Source organism: Leptosomus discolor, chromosome 20, assembly GCF_034619465.1.
Source record: "Leptosomus discolor isolate bLepDis1 chromosome 20, bLepDis1.hap2, whole genome shotgun sequence".
In the NCBI taxonomy this organism is placed as follows: Eukaryota; Metazoa; Chordata; class Aves; order Leptosomiformes; family Leptosomidae; genus Leptosomus; species Leptosomus discolor.
The window spans coordinates 6,773,780-6,795,433 of NC_141410.1; the positions used below are offsets into that span (position 1 = coordinate 6,773,780).

At 47.5% G+C, this 21,654-nt stretch overlaps 1 protein-coding gene across 1 annotated transcript; it reads right to left on the reverse strand.

The window, feature by feature from the left end:
* Window positions 1-302: 302 nt before the first annotated feature.
* Window positions 303-20,031, reverse strand: PIK3CD (phosphatidylinositol-4,5-bisphosphate 3-kinase catalytic subunit delta). Its single transcript, XM_009948197.2, has 22 exons — window positions 19,891-20,031; window positions 18,240-18,468; window positions 17,599-17,828; window positions 16,587-16,766; window positions 15,783-15,932; window positions 15,382-15,471; window positions 13,957-14,178; window positions 10,731-10,827; window positions 10,215-10,345; window positions 9,262-9,321; window positions 8,899-9,066; window positions 8,000-8,121; window positions 7,692-7,835; window positions 6,890-6,989; window positions 5,863-6,041; window positions 5,547-5,656; window positions 4,846-4,924; window positions 4,434-4,601; window positions 3,527-3,650; window positions 1,703-1,848; window positions 1,331-1,463; window positions 303-755 (listed from the first exon to the last, which is right to left on the reverse strand). The coding sequence occupies exons 1-22, from the start codon at window positions 20,029-20,031 to the stop codon at window positions 618-620; spliced, it is 3,141 nt and encodes a 1,046-aa protein (XP_009946499.1). The 3' UTR covers window positions 303-617.
* Window positions 20,032-21,654: the final 1,623 nt, after the last annotated feature.

Here is a 21,654-nt window from a genome sequence, read left to right on the forward strand (position 1 = left end):
GCCTCTGTACCAGAGAGACGGTAACGTTACAGCATGGACATTTTTACCCTGTCACAACGCGGAGTAAACCAGTTTGCCCAAGTCCGCTTCAGTGGTGATTTAAGCTGACCTACCTTGGCACACACTGAAACAGGGCAGAGGAGCAGTGAAGTTAATGCCTCTGAGCGTTATGGTGGGGACCTAGACGATGGGCTACAGTACAAGAGCTACAGGGATAGGAGGTTCTCAGTGTTCAGCTAAATTTTCAAGAAAATAGAAATATACACATTAACACACTGGAAGGATGTTACAACTGCCTGAACTCTTCCATTAGAAGATGTATTTGAAGCTTAACAAGTTCTTAAGGGTACAGTACATCTACCTACCTTTCACTGTATGCTGTAACTTTTTTGCCTCATGTCCCTCCCTTGGCCCCCAAAGATCTACAGCAGACACGATTATGCGGCTGATGACAGTCCAGCAATTTTTCAGTCATGCAGAAACAGCTGATCTCTGGGAACGCAGGTGGGGGATCCTCAACATGGCAACATTCATCAGTCTTTAAAACCTGTCCCCAGTTGCTGGACTCAGTGCAGGTATTACATTCTCTCGGAGCAAGCGTGCAGGCTGACGTTGCGTTACTGTCTGTTATCTTTGGATACGTTGTGTGCCAGCCAGTTCACTTTGGTTTTCCAGCTCTCTCGCAGGGCTTCATTAAACTTTAGTCTGAAGTGCTTCAGTGCCTCCTCATCTGTCTTCCCTAGAGCCAGGGAATCCTGAAGGTAAGAGGCAGACATCAGGGTAGCCTCATTGAAAGGAGAACTGAACAATTAACTGCTCAACTAGTAAGATGTTTACTCAGAAAGAAATTATTCCATCGAAAGGAGCATGGAGTAGGAAACAAGTAGCCATTCAATGGTTTTTAATAGAGTAATGTAGTTGCACGAGGTTTTTTCATTCTGGTAAATACATGCATCCTACTCTTATGCTGGGCGTAGGGAAACAGTAGGGGTTTTGTACAAAGGTCCTGTTTTCAGCTGGCCAGGACTAGGTTGGTATAATTTAAGCAGCAAGCTGGGAACAGGAGATCGTACCCAACCAAAGAGCTCTGTCTCCTTCCCTGCAAGCTGGTTCTAGAAGGTACCTACTGCCTGTGTGCTGAAGAATCTGATGTTATTTCCTGAGCGCCAGTATCTGGCATTTCTGATGTCCCACACCTGAACGCTGGATGTGTCTACTCGTGATTTTTGGAGCTCATTTGCATCTAAGAATATCCCCTTCTGCGCTGACCAGGAGTTGAGCTACAAGATCAGGTATTGTTTTAATTGCATCTAGGCTCTGCTTCTCTTACCTTTAGATACTGAATGTCTTTCGAGCAGCTGAGTTCTGGCAGGCCAGCAGCTTTCATCAGTGCAAACAAGTGCAGGAAGAGAAGACCGTGGCGCCTCAGAATCATGTAGGCTTTTTCACAGTAACCCCTGAATCTGTTCAGAAAGGAAGGTGAGGCAAAGGAATGAAGACTGCAAGCTGTACCATTTCCTAAAGCAAGACTACATATTAGTCTGAACCCTGCTGTCTCATCGATGACGACCAAGCTCTTTCACCTTCTCTAACAGGTAGGTATTCTCTTGTCCGTATAGACAGCTATAGGCTACATATCATTGGTGGAAATAAATTCTGAAAATTCAGAGCTTAAAAGTCAAGTTTAACTGCTAACACTTACCTTTCAAACTTCTCATTGTTGTTAGTTTTTCCTTGCTGGATGACATGCACAAAGTCATAGGTTAAAATGAAAGGAACACGTTCTCTATTAAAACCAAATTTAGTCTTGAAGTTCCCCAAAAAGTGACCAAAGTCAATATGGAACAGCTGAAAATAGGGAAGAAAAAAAAATTGTTTTCAGATTAGTATTTATTTTAGCGGATCAGTGTTGAGTTCTTTTCACAGTTACTCACAGTATTCAAAAGATACTGACCATAGGATTTTGGGAGGGAGAAAAATGACCTCTCCCATGTCACTCCTTTGGGAAACGAGGCGATATTTACTTGCCAGGATCTTCTCTCGTGTAATTAGATGTTGGATAGGACAGAAAAGGTAACTTACCTCTTCAATACTTGGTACAGCTGCAGAAATTTCTGGGTTTTGTAAAGCCTTAGTGTGTCACTAGTAGGAGCAGGAAGAGAACTAAAACGGGCCCTACCAGCGCAGAAAGAAGACGTCCTGGTTTGCAGTCGCTACAAAATGCTGCTTGCCCAGGTAAGGCTCGACACCCCCACCCCTCTATTTTTTATTTTTTAACTACCACGCACGGTGCCGGCGTCGCCCCCCAGAGCAGCGATGGGCAGGAGGATCCCGGGCAGACCCCCGCGCCCCGGGGCGGTTCTGCAGAGCCGCTGCTGACCCTCGCCAGCAGGCCCAAGGCTGGAGGTAGCGCAGGGCATCACCTCTCCCAAGCGGACGAGTCACGGAGCGGCCTCTGCTCCGCAGAAGGAGGTTTGTGACTCGCTGCCCAGCAGCTTTTTACCGGCAGCAGAGGCGGCCCTAGGCAAGGGCTGCGTGAGGGTCTTCTCAGCAAGCGCCACCCTGTCGCTGTCCTTGCTGGGACCCCACGACAAAGGCACTGCCCGGTTTCTTTGACCATGATGGCTTGATTTATGGGAATAAGATGTAGAGGGGGGGGGATGCCACACGGAAAGCGTGCAGGCAGGCAGCTGCCCGCACCTGAGGGACAGGAGTCTCAAAACAGCAGCAGCCAATTTCTTACTTCAAAATATCGACGAACTAGGCTGGCTTCACTGGACCTGCAGACTTACCTTGCACTGTCTAGCACAGGGTTTGTTTTAGGCTTTGTAAAATTCACAGATAAAGAAAGATAGCTTAGACTACTCCCCCCTTTACCAAAACACTACTGATGTAGTTTAATACATGTCCTGTTAACAAAGGCATTTTCTTTGTCCTAGTTTTGCCATTTGTTTTTCAAACAGGGTACAAGAAGATACAAATTCTGGTAGATTCTTGTGGAATAGAGAAGTAAAGGAATCGGTACGGGTATCAGTGTGAAACGAAAACCATGCTGATGACTTCCATTAATTTTTTTAAAAACAAAAACAAAAACATTTTTTCTAAGAGGAAGACTATAAATCCATCAGCCTGGGTAAGTAATTGAGGATCTTACCTAGCAACTACAAGCGATCTGTGACTCAGCTGAAGCCAAGTCAGTCTTCAGACTGATAAGTACAGTGCTTGAGTTTGTATCTGCAGGCAATTTTAGGTCTGAGAGGTATTAATTGCTCCACTGTAAATTCTAAGCAGGTATTAACAGTGGCAGCTGATGGCAGTGATGCTTACAGAACTGTAATTCAAGTTATAAAACTGTATTTACCCTCTTAATCATCGAAGCTAGAGAATATTTGTCCAGTCTGCCTCTTGGCTGGAAGGTGAGGTACATTCCTCAGCAGTAGGATTGCACTGGGATGTATCTGTCCATTGCTAAGTAGCATTCATGCCCCTCTTCCAGTACTCCAACAGCAGCAGTGAATCCCCATACCTGTCCAGTTTCCCGGATCATGATGTTATCACTGTGTCGGTCACCTATCCCCAGCACATAGGTTGCCACGCAGTACCCAGCACAGGAGAGAGTGAACTCCTCTATGGCTTGTTCTAACGCGTCACTGAAGAGGGCAAGAAAAAGATGGAAAGAGAATTTTACTTCGAACACCAGTACTTCACCCCTAGGAAAGTTGTTTTACAGCTTCCCCCATGCAAACCTGCAGGAGAAGGTAAGGGAATCGCGGCTGAATTTCCGTAGGGCTCTCCAGAGGCAGTACTCCCATCCAGGCTTTACAAAAACGAGCTGCAATAACAACTGCCTGTAACTGAAGAGGTCTGGATAAGGTTGTGTCCACAATCTCAAGGAAAATGGTTTAGTCTCAACTAAATTAACTCATTTTTACATCTCCACAGATCCAAAAGATGAAGTGGTCTCCTAGAGTGATTCCTGCTCCATCAGAGTAGCACTGATATACAGCTGCTGGCTGTTTCTGTATCTAGTAAAACCCCATGCCACGTAGCTTTTGTGCTGCCTTCTTTTTTCACCTCCCAGTTTTGGCATTACTCCTTCTGCCCCTTTTCCAGCTGCTGCCATGCTGACTATCTCTGGAGAAAGTCAAGGGACCAATGGGGTGATCAAGGTTTGGATCCAGCCTGTGGACAGTGCTACCTTAAGCTATCAAAGATCACAAAGTCTTGCAAACAGTAACCCAGATGCCTCCACGGCTGCTCAAGAGTCATACAGATCCACGTGACGCCTTCTGCTGTGCCAGGCAGTGAAGCAGCCACAGATTTTGTGGGACAGCTTGGAAATACTGAAGGGAAAAAAAGGAGCAAAGCAGAAGAAATGTCTCGAGCTGGAAGGAAGCAGTTTAGCAGCCCTGAGAAAAGGTAAGCCAACTTACCCTGGATTCTTGGATTTTAGCCAGTTCAGCAGCGCATCCTTGTTGAAGGCCGCGGTGGCCACCATGTTGCTCTTGTTCAGCTGGATGTTGGCAATGGTGTCTGAATGCATGACTACTTCTATCAGGCCAGTCTTGTCTCCTGTGGAGAGGCAGCCATAAGGGGTCATCCTGCAGAGATGAAAGAAACCCTTCCACTGAAATCTTGCCCAGAATAGGGTGGCGTTGACTTTTAAGCTTTCCTTCATCTGCCATATCTACTCTGCATTTCTGCTCCTCAGTACCTCAAAACCTGACTAGCTGCTCACAGTCATACCAGAGAGTACCAGCTGGGCACAAAATAAGCTTGCAGGCAAAACGGCCTCACCCCACAGGATTTATCATTGCAGGACAGCTACGTGTGCACATTACTCACCTCAGGTCTAGGCCCTCCTGCTTCCACAGGATGTCCATCAACTGGATCATCTGCAGAGTCAGCATGTCCTGACGAAGATCTGTGCAGCATTACAGAGGAAAAAAGGGTCATAAGTCCCTCCCATTCTCCCCTCCTCTTGTGCTCTTGCTACTGTGGCGCTTGTTCTGGCCCTGAAGCGGGCTGCTGGAGGGGCCTTTGCCATGTTTGTCACTTGCTCGGTCCAGCTAGCAAAGAACACGAGCACAGAGCCCTGTTTACTAGTGCAGTAATAGCGTAAAGCCACCCGACTAGATACCGAAATCTGCCGTGATTATACTAACGAAGGTAGATGCTGCTTCACTTTGCCAAAGCCCTTCCCACAGCAGTCAACGTAGCACTTCAGAAAACGTCTGGACACGACAGGGAGCAGCAGCTGCTCCAGCCCTACAAAGCTTGGACCGCTGTAACTCTTCCAGACCTCACACCAGGTTTCTTTTTAACAGTGCGAGGGTGTCCAGCTACTACGGTGCGAAAATCTTAAAAGGGCAGCAAGTGAAATGGAGAGGAGAGGTTGTTTTATCTCCAGATTACTGTCAAAAAACCTCAAACACGTTGATGGTCCTCATCTACACAACATCTTAAAGGTCCGTATTTACGCCCGTTCACCACGATAAATATTTGAGACTATTACACATGTGAAAACATCTCCTTTAAAGACTTACCATCTCCATTTTTAAAAATAATACCCACTCCACCTCCACCTGTCTCTTCATTATTAAACACAATCCATAGAGGTTTCATTTTGGAGTCCATAAAGGTGCACTGATCCACACTGGAGGAAACAAAAATACTACTGTCAGAGTTTCCATCTATTAAAAAGAAGCGGCCCCCTCCGCTGCAAATTGAACAGCATCTACACATGCTAATGGGGACTGGTGATTGCCGTGAGAAAAGATGACCTTGGGGTAACCAGAAGCCTGGCTCTACTGCTGAACCAAGCCCACAGCTCAAATTGAGAGGTGCAGCTACCTTCCTTACCAAACTTCAGCGAGGATAACGTTGGGGTTCAGGGGGGACTGGAGGTGGGAAAGTGCTTCAAGGTAAGTTTCCTGCTTCATGCACACATGCATCATCTCCTTGGTTTGAGGCTTGGTGGCCTTCTGAGAACTCACTTTAACAAAGTCATTCAGAGCTTTCATCTTGTTGAGCGCTTCTCCCTGAAAAAAGGGAGGGATGGAACAGGGTTAACAAATAGGGAAGCCCTGGAGAAAGTTTAAAAATTATTAAAATCTACTGTGAAATGTAAACCTTGGTTATATCTCTTACCTTCTCTTCAGCTTGCGGCAATTTCACACATTGCAACAAAATAAATTTAGTAGTAGCTGCTTGAGGGAGATCCATAATCAATTATGGATAGTCTGCTGGGCGCAAATGCAGCGCAAGGTAACGGCTGCACCAGCAATAAAGCACCTTATCAAGCACCAAAGGAAGAAGCGACATGCACTGGCTAGAAAAGTGAGGATGAGACCTACAGCCCCAGCCTTTCAATGCTTTTGGGGAGTTCTGGTGATGCAAAAGTGCCACTCGGTCTCGGAAACAGAAGCAGCACTCGTTTGTGGGCACATCTTGTATATGACTTCACGTATAGACGAGTCCCTCACTTGTGAATCAGGTACAGTGATCCTTGGTAGAAGTGCTAGAGCAGGATTTCCTCCACGCAGCCACTGAAGGAAAGCGTGCACTGCTCTGAAGGAGACAAGCCAATTGTCACCAGCTCCTACTAAACGGTAACTCATTCAACTCCTCTAGTAACAGCCATTGTCTTTCAACATTTCAAACCATTCTAGACACACAGTGTAGTCTGGGACATGTGCGGGTGAGTAAGAGATGAGCAAAGTCACATGTGATGGGGAACTCCAGGCTCTTAGTAGCATGTGCCAAGACCAATATAGCAGTTGAAAAGCTTTTTTTGTATTACTGCTAACATTAAGTTGGAAAAGCTAACAGCTGAGACGCAGCTCCAAGCAAGAGGAAAGTCAGCCTCATGGTTAAAAGCAATTTTTACCTGTTTCATCAAAACTTTCATATGGTGGGTGCTGCCTCTGCAGTATGCTTCCAGGATCAGGCCAAACCTCAAGGCAACGGCAGGAACGTGCATTTCTGACCTAGGGGAAAAGGGAGGTTAAATAAATTCTGACTCACTGCAGTGAGTGACTAATTCTCCCATTCATGCCAGCACAAGGGGGTGGAGGGAGGAAGGTGCAGACCATTAGCTGCTGTTTAGACTCTTTCTATATACTGGGGAGGGAAAAAAAAAAATGCACCCACCCCAGAAGGTGATGGAGAAAAATCATTGCTTGAAATGATGAGACATCTTTCTGGGTGACTGCATTGCTAACCAATCCTTTGAGAGCATTACTGAAGGAGCGAGGACAGTTCAGAGCCTACGGCTCAGAGCTGGCAGTGCCCATGGATGTCCAAAGGAAATTTCAACTCTCAGGCATGTGTGTGTGTGTGTATATATACACACACAAATAAATACTGAAAACAGAACCTAATCCAAACGCCACCACCATAGAAAAAAAAAATAACAAACAAAAAAGATGTGTCCTCCTGGAATAATCCTTAGTCAGTCCCCCAAAGGAAAAAGCAGCAGTTCCTGGGTTTTGGTAATCACAGCAAGGAAATCCCACCACTGTGTTGACCAAAGACACTAGCTAGAGGACAGCCAGCAGCCTTTAAATAAATACCCTGGCATCTATACATACAGACATGCTTGCTGTCTCACTTCACAGAGCAATGAGGAAACCAGTAAATGGTGGTTTCACTTGATTACTGAGAAAAAGCCTAAAACATTTGCTCTTTACCTCAGATGCCAGAAGAGGAAGTGGCCGATCTTGCGGTTGGATAACGCCCTGTCCAGCAGGAACTTGGTTAATTCACAGTCTAAGTAGGATTCATACTTAAGCACCTGGACAAGCTGTAGCAGGTATTGGAACAATTCATGATCTCTGTGGACAGAAAGGAAAAATAAAAGGCAACCTTATTTTTACTGCAACAAGTGTACTTGCAAAATCTGTAAAGACAAGACTGTCAGTCTTGTTCACAGTCCCCTTCGGCAGCCCTAAGCATAAATAGAAAGGGGCTCTGCCTATCCCTTGTGGATAACACTTACGTCAGCTTCTTTAATGAGTTGATAGCAAAGGAACCAACATAACGGTCAGGAAAGCTAAAATCCAGCAGCTCCAAGGCATTCAGGACAGGCAGCTCTGGCCAGGTCTGAAGCAGGGAAATCATCTGTAAGGGCAAAGAAAAAAATAGCAACGAAAGGAACAAGGTTTTTATGACAATGGATATAAATCTAAAATTCTACTGATGGAAGAGCGGCTCCTGTGTGAGGCGTCACTATTTATAGATGCCTAAGAGCACGTCTGCAGCCACCAGGTCAAACCCATCAGTACAAGTTTTCTAGCACGGCTGACAGGAGGAGCCGTCCGAGTGCACGGCAGGGTTACTGCTGCTGTACACAATCAGCAGAATAAGCTCTTTGGGAAAAAGCACTTTTCTGCAGCAGAATAATGTTGACCAGAAAGGGACCTTTAGAAGGGCCTGTCAAAGCTCTTGAAGTAAGGAGGGACAAGCAGCACAGACACCATCCCTGATGTCTGATGTTCTCAGTGGAAGAGCTTCACTGACCCCCTGAGGTAACTTGTGCTGGTCTCTCATTATCGGTTAAGAATATCCAATCCAGATCCTATTTCTGCCGTGAATTAAACAGATTTTTTTTCCTTGCCTCCAGTTTCTAGAGGGAATAAGCAAGACCTTGTTGGTCAGTAACGAGTCTGGGACAGCACACGGAGCTCAGAAGAGCCAAACCTCAACTCAGCTGGGTACGACTCAGCATACATTCTCACTGACTGGCTGAGAACAGAAAATCTTCCTCAGCCTCAGCGATGCCAGAGCCGCCTGCACAGGGGCACTGTGAAACGTCCCCTGCTAAGCTGACCTCCCAGACACAACGCAGGAATGCAGACGCTGAAAGGAAGCCCTGGCTGCCAACCCCAGCACCCTCACCTGGGCGACGTCTTCGTGCTTGTTCCATTTGGTGATGATGAGCAGCTTTGCCAAAGCTTGCGGGTACTGGTCACGGATATCGTATCTCATCTTCCACACCAGGTCTTTCTCATGCTCATACAGTTCAGTGTGGCTCCTCCGCTCCAGTATCTCCTTCAGCTGCAGCTTCTGCTCATGGGAATCACAGGAAAGAGCATACACAGGGCTCAGTCTCAACCCAGAGAGACTCTGTAGGACTGGGGCACGACCCAGTTTGGTGAAAAAAGCTGGTTGGGGGTAAGGCGGTAACACATAACTTGATCTGTGAAACCAGGCTTGCACATAACCTGCACAGAGCTGAAAAACTGATCCCACAAGACTCACCTCCTCAGGATCTTCTGGTGCAGCGCGGGGTTGTTCTCCGTTCCTCCCCAACTCCAGCAGCTGGGACACAAACAAAGAGTCTGAGAAAGGCTCCTCATTTCCTCTAGCTCGCCATCACTTCAGGCATTTATGCTGCATTAGAGACCAGTCACTTGCCACCTCTGGAGAAGGGAATCACACCCTCTCAGCACGACGCCTCTGCTCAGAGGTGTAACGCAACTGCCCACAGAGCCCCTTCCCTGGTAGCACAAGACGGAAGGGATGGGTCCTTTCCCCCAGAAGGGCACACCTGCACACCCATATAGGTCGTGAGGAGGGTCACCGAGTTCCAGGCTAACGTGAGCCGTCCCAGGTTCTTGGAACTGGCGGGGTTTGCCGAGCAGCCAGCGCTGCCCAAGCCGCCCGGCACAGGGGCACAACCCCTTGACGCTTCTGAGCCAGAACACACATCACGGGGGGGCGTGCGCACATGTTCCCGGCAGAGCAGATCTTTCCTTCCTGTAACGGGCACATTTCTTCTTCTACTTTAAGTGTCTGGGCAGTTGCAGTGACAGATGGAAAACCCCCATACCACACAGCACGTTATCACTCTGTGCTGAAAGGCAGCGAGCTGTCTACTTTCACTCATTTCCCCTTTTATTCCTCTTCCTTCCTATAAGCCTAATGCTGCCTGCAGTTTAAAGGTGGCTCAGTTAATTTTTTTTTTAAAAAATGCTCATCTGTGAGAGCAGTTTTACCTCAGTAATTCACAGCTTGGAAAAAAGTATTCACTCAAAGGTCCATTAGTTAAGAGAAAAACTCAAATTTTCCATTACCAATATCTATTCATCCATTTTACTTGTACCCAGTCCCTGTTGACAGCTGCCCAAGAGACACTGACACCGTATGCTCCTGCACCAGCAGAGCTAGGGAATTTCTGTGCCCCCCCCCCAAAAGGTGTCCATGTCCCCTACCTGCTCAAATGACGGGTAATACACAGGATGTGACACAACGCTGGGGAAGCAGATGACCAAGGCTGCCGCACTTTCTGTGTTGGGGTTGCATTGTACCGTGCCCATGGGGTTCAGAAGCTCCCCTTTCTCATCTGAAAAGCAAAGCACACAAACCCATGAACCCAAATCTTCTGAAGCTTCGGTCCAGAAAGCAGAGCGCAGACTGGTTCCAGCGCTGTCACTGGACATTGCCTGGCCCTGAGCAGCTCGAGTCATTGTCCTGACCTCTCACAAGCGCAGTATACGTGACAACAGCAAGCTCTTATGTCATACGTGCAACGCCAAGCAAAACAAGGCCTTCATCTTGGCAGGGCTCTAGATGCCATCGAATATAATCACACTGGGCCTGCTGGTCTGAACTATTACGGCCCCTCCTACAACTACAGGACAGCGATGCAGAATGCAGGGCATCGCCTGTCTTTGTGGGGGAGGCTGAAGAGACAAAAACAACACCCGTAGCTCTGTCTCCTGACGTACCTGGAAAGGAGGACCACATGTGCAAGCAGCACTCCCCAGTTTTCAGCTGGTCCTTATAGTCAAAGAGCATGACGTTCACCCAGGCGATGGGGCAGTCCTGCAAGGCGAAGAAAGAGGCTCATTCGGGTGCTGTAACTGCAAAATCTCGATGAAGGGAAGAGAAGAACTCGCAAGAACGTGAGCTATCCCCACGCAAAGCAAAGCCCTCGCAATAGCCAGCACCAGGCAGTTACATAATCTTGATCTTCTCTAAGTCTGCAAATCGCTATGCAGAATGCTACGGGTACGCAGGTAACTTCCCGTTCAGGAGTACGTCGGCACCCCCTCACCAAAGAGTTGCTGTAAAGAATATACCACCCCAGGTAGCCATGCCTGTCTGCTTACCTTTTAAGTTCTCCTGAACTCAAGAGTACAAGATGGCATCACATTCAGATACTTGCCAAAACCTGGGGTCTTTTATGTAGTGCTGAACGGCACCAAACACTCCCCACAAATACGTCTAAAACCTCATCACTCGACATTTTGCATAGCTGAAGAATCTCCAGGTTTCCAGTAAGGCCTGGCAACCCTACACTCGGTGCTACTTGAAGGAGCCATGACATACAGACTTCCTGTATTTACCAGTTTGAGGGGAGGGAGGAGAACCTTTATTTTGAAACCGGGAACACAGAGTTAGCATGACTTCAGAAAACCAGGCAAAGAATGTGAGATAATCTGGTAAGGGGAGGAAAAGGCTCGGGTCCTTTGTACAATAGCAAACACCATCTACAGAAACCAAAATTTATGCTGCCAATCCCCCACCACGCACCCCAAAATAAAACCCACGAGTCCAACCCAGTCACATCAGCCAGTCTCATTTCGGAGGTGGGAGACTCCAGCAAGTAAAGTAACTGGGACGTGGCCAAGAAAGAGAACTCATCTCCCAGCTCCAACCCAGTTCCGCGCCACCAGAGCGGACAGACGTACTCCACAAGTGACCTAAGATTTCCCCAATGGAACAGTTTACTTCATGCAACAGCTTCAGCAACACCAGCATTTCACTCAGCTGCTCAGAAGACACCAAGGCTCAAGCACACGCTAGCGCAGAAACTGACTTGCAAAGGGGTTGTGAGGCAAAATTCTAGCGAGACGCCCCCACAAATATATTTGTAATATTTGAAGGGAACCACAGCGAGACATCTTGTTCCACTGAGCCATTCTAGAGAACATATCAGGCTTACCCAAAGGTACACCAAAGGACTTGGTGGAAATAGCAAAGTCAGCATTTTCCTCTAATGCGAAAAAATTAATCGCTTCCAAGTGGCCTCTCTCAAACCTTTGAGCTGATTTGATTAGACTTAAGTGTCTTCAGTAAAATCCCATTTGAGACATCAGCGTCTAGATCGTATGGAAAAGCCAAACAAAACACCACCACTAGCAATAACCTTTTCCGACAGAGTAAATGACATCAAACCACAGCACAGAGCCTGCCAAAACGCAAGGCAAGTTTTTTGGTGGATAAGGTCCAGCAAAGCAACGATTCAGCACTGTAAGGACAGAAATATCTCCTGCCTGACTTACAGAAACACTGAAAGCCAACCTTCTGGGTGACATTAACCCTCTGACTCATCCCAGTCAGTCTGCAAGCATGTCTGTTTTTGTGGAAGTGAATGATTTAGTCCCACCTATCTGCTCTGGACAGTCTGCACAGACAAACAACATGCGTGTCATTAACCTCTGAGTACTGTAAGCAAAGCCAGCAAAAAGATTATCAATGAAAACCAAAACCCAGGGTGCGCTCTGACTGTCACCTCCTCTTACCAATCATTTTAAATGAGATCTGGGCACCTCACTCAGAGCTGCAGCTGACCATGTGGAAAAATCCATTTCTGCAGAGCTCAGCTTCAGCAAATATTGTGATTTTACATTAAGAGCTCACCAGAGTGCATCCACCTTTCCCCAGTACCAGAACACACATGAGCAAGATCCTCTTAACAGCTCAGCTAATCGGGCTCGTTTTGTTTTGTCAATGAGGACAGCAAGATCTCCTTCTGACTGCTGCAAAACTGAAAATTATTCCAGTGTGACCACAAAAATGCAGCCTGAGGATGAATCAGATATTCTGTTCAACAAAAGCCTCCAACAGGAGTTGGAATTCTGTTATTCTTGAGCAAAAACACAACAATAAAAAGGTTGATCCTGGTCCTGGCCTCAAAATGTTTCCAGTCTGAAGTCTCCAAGCCAGGAATTTGTCCACACAAGCAGGACTCGTGGGTTGCCTGTTGCCCCCCAGACATTAACGCACCGTAACCCTGAGAACCCTACTGATGTCAACAAAGCTCAGCGAACCTCCCAGCCGTGGAAAGGATCTAGCAGAACTGAGACTAAAATAATGCGTGATCCCATTCAACAGTCCCTCATTTCTCTGCATTCTAGTAAAGATGCCATGACTAATCCTCTCTTTAAAGCAAAGTAACAGTGTTTTTGTGGCTGCAGAAAAAAAAATTTGCAGAAGAACAAATGCATTTGTTGCTCATAAAGAAAACTCTTTACATGCAAAGAGCAAGAGGCATCATGCTTAAGTTACCACACTGGGAAACCAGCAATTCATTTACAGGCTGCATTTAGATCTACTTTTAGTTACTGAATTATTAATGGACTATAAGTTTCGGAACAGAGGTGAGGAAAGTGAGAAATATCACTACATCTCTGATTGAGAAGCTCAAAACAAGAGCTTCCAAAGTGATTTAACACTTTTTATCCTCAGTTTACAGCATCTGAAAGGTAACCCTGAAGATTCTGCACTTTCATTTTACCTCACCTAAAGCTTTTCTGTAACCAGTGTTCACATCCTTCATTTTCTTCCTCCTTTTTAGCTGTTAATTTGCTCCATGGGGGATTTTCATGAGCCTTACTAGAAAGAAGATGCAACACAGAAGGTGGTTTAACCTCAACTACAAACCAAGGAAGTTGCGGAACAGCAAAACAGACTCTAACACAAATGATTCCTCTTTTATGTGCATTCGGATGCTGGGTATGTTTCTTAATGGTCTTTCTGGACAAGAAATTACATTTAAACAAGCTTTCCTACAGGCAGCCACTCCTGTTTCCTGTTGAAGCAGTTACTGGCCATCATTCTGTAAGCTCTTTTATTAATAAAGGCTTCTTCTGAAAGCAAAGGGCATTGGGTTCAGCACCCTCCAGCACTCGCAAGCCTGTGGCTCAGCCCCCCACTGGCTCTACTTACAGCTTTCTTGGACTTCTTCTTGGTGGAACGTGCCTTCTTTGCCTTCTCGATGACAGCGTAGAGGGCAAAGCAGAGCCGCGCCATACGGGGGAGATCACAGATGTTAATGTCAAAATCCAGCCTCTGCTTCCACACTGGCTCTGAGCACACATTCACTTCGGAGCTTGACACTGTCTTGCACAGCATCTCGTTGCCATGAAAGAGACCTGCTTGCACCACCAGCTGAGGGAAGGAGAAAGAAGAGAACACCGTGAGTCCGCAGGGACTTGACTTGTTTGCTGAATACACACGATTAGAAGAGGAATGGGACAGGGCATTCACCCCCCTGAGCAGGATGCCCTACTCCTGCCTCTTTCCCAATTCATTGAGACATTAAGTTCCTTAATCTTCTTTACTCAACTTCAGTAAGTTATCTTTTTACCCCATGCATACTTGCAAGAGCTGCTTAATTATTGCAAAATGTTTTGGTAAGAGTATTAAAGGTTTCATCCTGTAAAGCCAGGCAAAACAACTCTTCACCAGACCTTGCTCCCGAGATGCTGCAAAACCTCAGGAGCCTGTAACACTGAAAAAGCAGGGCAGACAGCGAGAGCTGGGCAAGTGCTTATGCCAAAGAGGAGACAAATGGACACCACAGGAGAAGAGCTGAGCCCCAGAGCAGGCCTGCAGTGCAGTGCCAACGGCGACCTGTGTCCACATGCACATCTGCCTGCAAATCCCCACTGCTCTTGCGGTCTGCCGGATCGCTGAGCAGCCGACAGGCCAACCTCATCCCCGACTGTACCTCTTGTTACAGTACTGCTGGCTAGTCTGAGTCACAGGAGTCCTCCCCAGGAGAAGCTCCCTGCAAATGACAGGAGACTAGGCAGAAGAAGTCACTATTTCATTGTTGTTTCTTTATACAGCCTTGCCCTGCAGAACACCCGTGCATGTGACATATTCTTGCCCTGTTTCCTTCCTTTCCCAAAAGGCAGCCATTCCCCTGCTCCCCCATCATGGCAAATACCTTGCCAATCCCAGGGCTCTGATGCATCATGCTTTCTGTCTTAGCTTCACTCATCACCACCTCTCCCATCATTCTCTCTTCCCAGAGCCGAATTTCCCCTCCTCTGCTTTTCGCAGACTTCCCTGCCCCTCCACACCGCCGTCAAGCACTGTTACCACAGGGCAGCAGCTGTTTGCTGCTCCGAAACTTTTGCTGGGGCGTGTTTCTAAGCATGCGTTGCTGGGCTGCTGGCTAGCAAGTTCCCTTCCCCTTCCTGTTGTGCTGCAGTTTAGAAACTGCCCAAAGGCTGAATGAAGCGTACTGGAGGATCACGTGAGATCAAGCTGTTGGCCCCTGCTTTCCTCACCACACAAACAAGACAGATGCAACTGGGAAAGCCAAAACACAAAACCAAAACCCCAAAGTGAGTCAGTACCTACCTTCATTCTCTCATCTGCATTGACCTTGCTGCCTTGCACCAGCTCAATGTAGAAAGACTGCTCTAAGGACCAGAGAGAACCATAGTTTGGCTAGAAAGAGAAAAGGGTCCTGATGAGAAATAGATGCAGCAAAGACTTCTCAAGCCAGCACCAGACCTCACCTCCCATCACACGCTGTTTGCTCCAACAGATCAGAGCATTGCGTTGAGGTGGGAGCACGAAGCCTGTGACAACCAGGGAAGTTGTGGAGGGAGCTGGAAGCTGACTGGAAATTCCCAGCTCTATCTAGGAACCTGTCCTGAGAGAGGCATGGAGAATCAGCCGCTGTTCCCAGACAAGATCAGCATCTCCATCAACGGATGAGTTGAGGGTGACCCCGCTGGGTCACTGTCCCCTTTTACCTTTTTCTTAGGGAGCGGGGGAGGCTTGGCAGTCATCTTTGGCGGGCTGGCAATACAGTTGGTTTGCTCATCTCTCATAGCAATGATCGTGGAGGAGTGTACCATGGTCAGGTGGGGCGTTAGGCCTCGGTGCAGGCAGCTGCGAATGTACTGCAAAGAGAGGGCAGAGTCAACGTGGACGAAACCGAGCCAGGCAGGCAAGAGCGGTCAAGCAAATCAGACCTGGCTGAAGCAGAAACAGCTGGAAGGAGTAAGGAAAGGACACAGCAACAATCAAAATTCAGCTTCAATTTATTTCCTCTTGCTTTATTAACCTGCAACTCACTGGACTCACATTGCCAGAACTGAGAATATGAAGTGCCTTTTATAGCTGGCATTTCACCAACTGACTCAAATGGCTGCATTAAAGGAAGACACTGAGAAGGATTCAGCACTGCCAACAGCAGTTTGACCTGCCAGGGGAACACAGGATACAAGATTACTTGCCCAACTTTCAGTAAAAGAACCCCCAGCCCACCACACAAGCAAACAGACATCGCCAGAACCACAGTCTATAAATGGATTTACACCACACTTGGTACCCAGGGACGGGCTTAGATCACTAGCCCCCAAAAACATAAGGATCTGTTAGGTTACTAGAAGTATCCCTTGCCCTAAGTAGCACCCCAGTCCTGCCACTGATGTGTTGCACTCCTGTAAACAGCATTGCCTCCTTGATAGAAGATAACACGTCTCAATCCACCCTCCCAGCAAGAAGAGGCCTTATGGGAACTGGCTCATTGATAAAGCAAGACACTGGCTCACCTGGAACTGGTACAGGGGGTAGTTCCCATAGAGATATTCATATTTCCCATTCACCTGCAGGGTGTAGTCCTCTGGGTTCTCCACTGTCTCATGGCGGAAGACAGTAGCTTGCTTCTTGATAGCATAGCTCATTAATGTGATGGGGAACTCCTTTGGGGAGATCTGGAAAGTGAAGCTCTCCTGCAATCCCAACAACATAGCAGACACTGTCAAATACGAGGAAAGGGCTGAAATCAGCACAAGGAGCAGCAGTAGCTCAGCAGATAGGTTAACAACATTCCTGTTGCTGACAATAAAGAGAAGGATAGGAAGGCAAAATTACCACCACCACCCCCACGTTAGGAAATAAGTAGGGATATTTGCCAAACTGGGCACGAGCATGTTTCAGCAGCACAAGCACAAGGCTGGAAATCAGGAACTTCAAGTCCAGTTTAAGCAGAATCACCAGTTCATGTAGCTGCTAGTCATTAAAAACCTTCCCACTGCCATTCCACCAGCAAGGCAGAGGGTGGCTAGGGTCACCACGCTCAGACACACTGCTCTGAAAGTCCCTTCTCCCATGGTGGTGGCTCCTGCTTCACGCCCAGGCACAACATGCAAAAAATAACACTAACCAAGGGTAGCAGGCAGGAACAGGGGACCATGGGCAACACAGACCAATGCCTGCAAGCAGTGTATGCTGGGCAAGAGCTGGGTGGACCCTTGGGCTTCAAAAGGAAAGCCATCTGTTGGATTCTGTGCTTCTCTACTACCCAAAACCAAAAAGCTTTCCACCACATGTACATGCAGCTAACCAGTACACCCAAGGCATGTTCAGGAAGGTGAACAGCTCCCTTGGTTGGAGGCTCAGAGTCTCCCTCCCAACCATCTCCACAGGCAAAGGAATCCGGAGAATGAAGATGAACACTGAACACATGGGAACACTGTCCATGCACATATTATTCTGTCTCCAAACGCCCAAAGGGAAAGCACAAACCAGTTAAACACTGTCACAGAAAAGTCTGTGCTTTACCCCGCCAGACTGAAACTTGACGTTGACAAAAATGTTCTTGGTGGGTGTATGGAGAAGGCCAGTCCCAAGGCCTTTGGCCATGGGCTCCAGCTGCAAGGGAAAGTTGTACTCCATCCAAGCCGCCCAGCTGAGCTGCTGCCGCTTTGCTGCTCTCTCCTCGCAGAACTGGCACATTTTGGTGCGGAAATCGTTCACCTCTGGATCCTGTACAGAGTCGAACTCATGCAAACCTAAGCAGAGAGTGAGGAAGGCAAAATTAGCATCTGCACTCAATGGGGGAAACGAGCCCTTGATAATCAAGTGACTGTGAAACAGTCTTCCTAAAGACATGCTTAATATTTGGCCAAAAGGAGAAGAGTCAGCCAAGCCACCAGCAATTGCTTATTTACGACGTACAATTGCACTGACTCAACGACTATAGCCCTCTGGCAGCAGGAAGGGTGACCCTTCTTGGCTCTGCACACACACACTGTTCCCTTACCAGATCCACCAGAGACCAAACTTGCTGACTTCATCACCTGCATAAGCAGGGCTCCATCACCAATTCACACATAGCAAGGCTCTCTGGGACAGAAGTACGTTTCACCTACAGCCAACACCCCCGCCACACTCCTGGCGAGACCATCGATGGGGGAACTGACCTTTTCCAATGAGCAGGCTGATCTGGGAGTTAATAACCTTCTTGACCCTGTCTCCTTCTCGAGCCACGAGCCGCAGCACTGGTAGGAAGGGCTGGATGTCACAAAGCCGCCGTTGCTCGTCCTCCAGCTCCTGCTGTTCTGCTGTCTGGTTGATGCACGTGAAGACATAGGCCTCGGGATCGCTGAGCATATGGTACAGCGGCTCATACTGAGCATGCTTCCACACCACCTGGGCCAGACCGACAGCAGGGTGAAGCGAACTGCCAGAACCTCCTCTTCCTCTTACTGTCACCCCACAAGCCCACTCTCCCGAGATCCACCATTCAGCGAAGGCAATGCGCAGCCAAACCTTCTCATGAGCATTCCTGGACCTGCAATCACAGGCTGCTTTTCAGCCACGTCTGGCGGCTCCAACTCGTGCTGAACTGCTGCGTAGATTTATTTGCAAGTGCCTTTAAATGACTCCCTTTTTTTGTGCTTGCCATTTGTTTCAGGCAAAGTAAATCCCCCAACCTGAGTACTTAAGTAATCCTCCCTGAACACCTCACAGTAAGTACCTGCTGCCTGCTAGCCTGGTGAAACAGAGGTATTACTCCCACTGTGGACAAAATTGAGTTAAGTAACTTGCCCCCAGTAACATAAAAACAGCGACAAGTGCCAAGAATTTTTCTCAAGGCTTCTCAACACTATGCGGTTCCCAAAGATCCTTCACTCCCAATGGATGGCACTTCCCCATGATGGTTCATACCCATTCCTTCACCCTCATCCTAAGCACCTGCTATAGGAGACAAAACTCAGGAGTAGATGGGCCTCTGGTCTGACCCAGCGTGGCTACTGGCTGTAAAACACAGATCTGTAACGTAACAGCTGGAACCAATCAGCTCTACTTCAGGTTTTTCAGTTGGTTTGGGTTTTTTTTACCTGAAAATTGCAGCATGAGAAAACTTGGAATAATCTGGCACTGTGCTTCTGTCCCTTGTGATCTGTGACTCATCTAGGCCAGGTTACTGCTGCAGAGAAAACGTTTTCCACTGTTTTCCTTCACTCTCCCCTAACCCGCTTCCTGCCCAGGGAAACAAGGAAGCAGCTACATTTCATTTACACGTGGTTTCACCACGGCATTTTATTCCTCAAATGAAGCACTAAGAAAAATCCTCTCTATCATTACTGCTCCCAATTTTCAGTATTCAATTTCTGTGAGGCAAGAGAAGGTTGAGCTGGCATCCTGAATACTTTGAGTCAGTCCGGCATTTGTATTTGACTGTTTGGGGGTGACTTCTCTTACTTGCATATGCATACGTGAGAGCTTTCACAATGAAAAATCCAGCATGGGGACTGGGTGGCCAGATCAAATCTGCCCTCACTCTAATTCTCATCCCAAGGTGGGACAAGTACCCAGAGAATTAAGCCTGACACCACCAGCACCACCACCAGCACCCTGTTGCTGGCAGTCTCGGCGGTTAGACATGGGTTTAGTGGATCACAGGGGCTGTCACAAAGGAAGGGCTCTCAAGTCACAAGGAACTGCCTCAGAGCAATGCAGAAGAAACCCAACTTGCACTGAGTTAAGACCCAACACGCTTCCCCAGGTGCTCCCCAAGAAGAGACTCCTCATTCCAGGAGATTGCAGATCAGACTGTGGAGCTGTTACCTGCTTGATGGTGCCCAAGCTGGCATTGCAGGACACAGAGAGGTTTAAGTATATGCCTGTAGGCAGCAGAAAGTCCACTTGGATGTTTTGGTTTTCCCCCTTGGACCAGAATTCCATAGGGCAGTAAATGCCTGGGGGCATCCTGCTCACTTCTCAGCTACCACCTGCAAGGAAAGGGAAGAACATCTGTTGCTGTTGACTACATAATATCTGCTCAGATCCATGCTGGGTTCTGTAGTTAATGTGCAAAAGAACCCAAAGATAGGAAGGTCAGCATAGCCTCATAGCTCAGGAAAACATGCACCTTAGTCAAATTTCCAGTCCAGTGGCTTTAAGCCACAGAGGTGTTCTTGCTATAGCATTTGCTTCTACCTCAATGCTACGCTTTTTTAATCTCTTCTGGACTGGGATTAACATCTACATCTGCATTTGACAAAGAAATTACAGAATTATCTTTGCTTGGGAATGAAGGTACTTGTCCCGATAGCTCATCTATGACCAAGCAGCCAACAGAAACAATGAGTCCCTACCCCTGGCTTTGGAAGGCAATCCTCAGGCCACATGCTCCAAGCTCCACTTTGTTTTTCCAAAGCTCAGTTCCAGTCTGCAAGAGGGAGAAAAAGGTGTTGCTGGTTCCAAGTATGCACACATTTTTTTATACACACAAACAAATAATACTCCACTGTATATCCCACCTCTACAAGTACAGGAAAAATGAAGTCTAAGGCTGAGGCAATCAAAATAGGTTTGTTAATTCCATTTGCATCCTTTTGCTTGGCAGGGCTCTACAATTTATTCTCAGTACATCCAACGAATGCAAAGGAGAGAAGACGACTCTGAATGCTGTCAGGTACAAACTGTCGTGTTCAAACACAGGATAAGCACAGGCACGTACAGCTAAAACAAAAGGCAGAACCAGAAGCCTGTCGTATGTTTTCTTCATTAAAGACACGTAACACCAGAGAAACCCTCACGTTCCATCCGTTTGCCCACAAGCAAAATACTACAGCAGTATAAAACTCCAGTTTCCTCCACAGATGATGGGCAGCAGAGTATGGTGTCCCCATGTGCAGGAAGAGCTTGGAACTGTTAGCGTGAGCTCCTCGCAAGAGACAGATTAAGTGGCTCTAACTCTCTTCAACCACCCCAGCAGAGAAACCAGCTCACCTAAACTCCCTCTTACTTACCAGAGCTTTCCCCAGCAGGTCAGCAGAGAAGCATGCCTGTAGTACAGCCTGGAGGGTGCTCACATAGCCATGGATGGCTCGTAGCTGCTGTGGAAACCAAGACTTCAGTCTCCTGCCAGTCTGACTCTTCACTGGTTCTAAATTCAGCCCTGCATGCCCTGAGCAATTCTAAGTGTCACATCCTCAGCCCATGAAACCAGTACAAAACCTGCTCATTCACAACTTAAAATACACCTTTGCAGCTGTCAGACAGCGTACAAACTTAGAAACTGAGCAACATGCTGCTGGAGATTTGGGTCTCCCAAATCATGAGGTCCTGCTGGCAGCTTCTCACGAGCCAGCCCTATGCTTCAGGATGACAAGAAGCCCACCATCTTATCTGCCAGTGCCTGGGAGCACAACACTTCCCCATCAGCCGTGAGGTAAGGATTCCCAGAAATACGAGCTATGTTTTATCTGTCCCGCTTCCTCAGCGCACAGGCTGTATCACACAGCAACCGGATACAGAGACCACAAAACCACCCATGTGCCTTAAGAGGGAGGGAAGTAAAAGAGGGAGGAGGCAAGGTTTACAAGT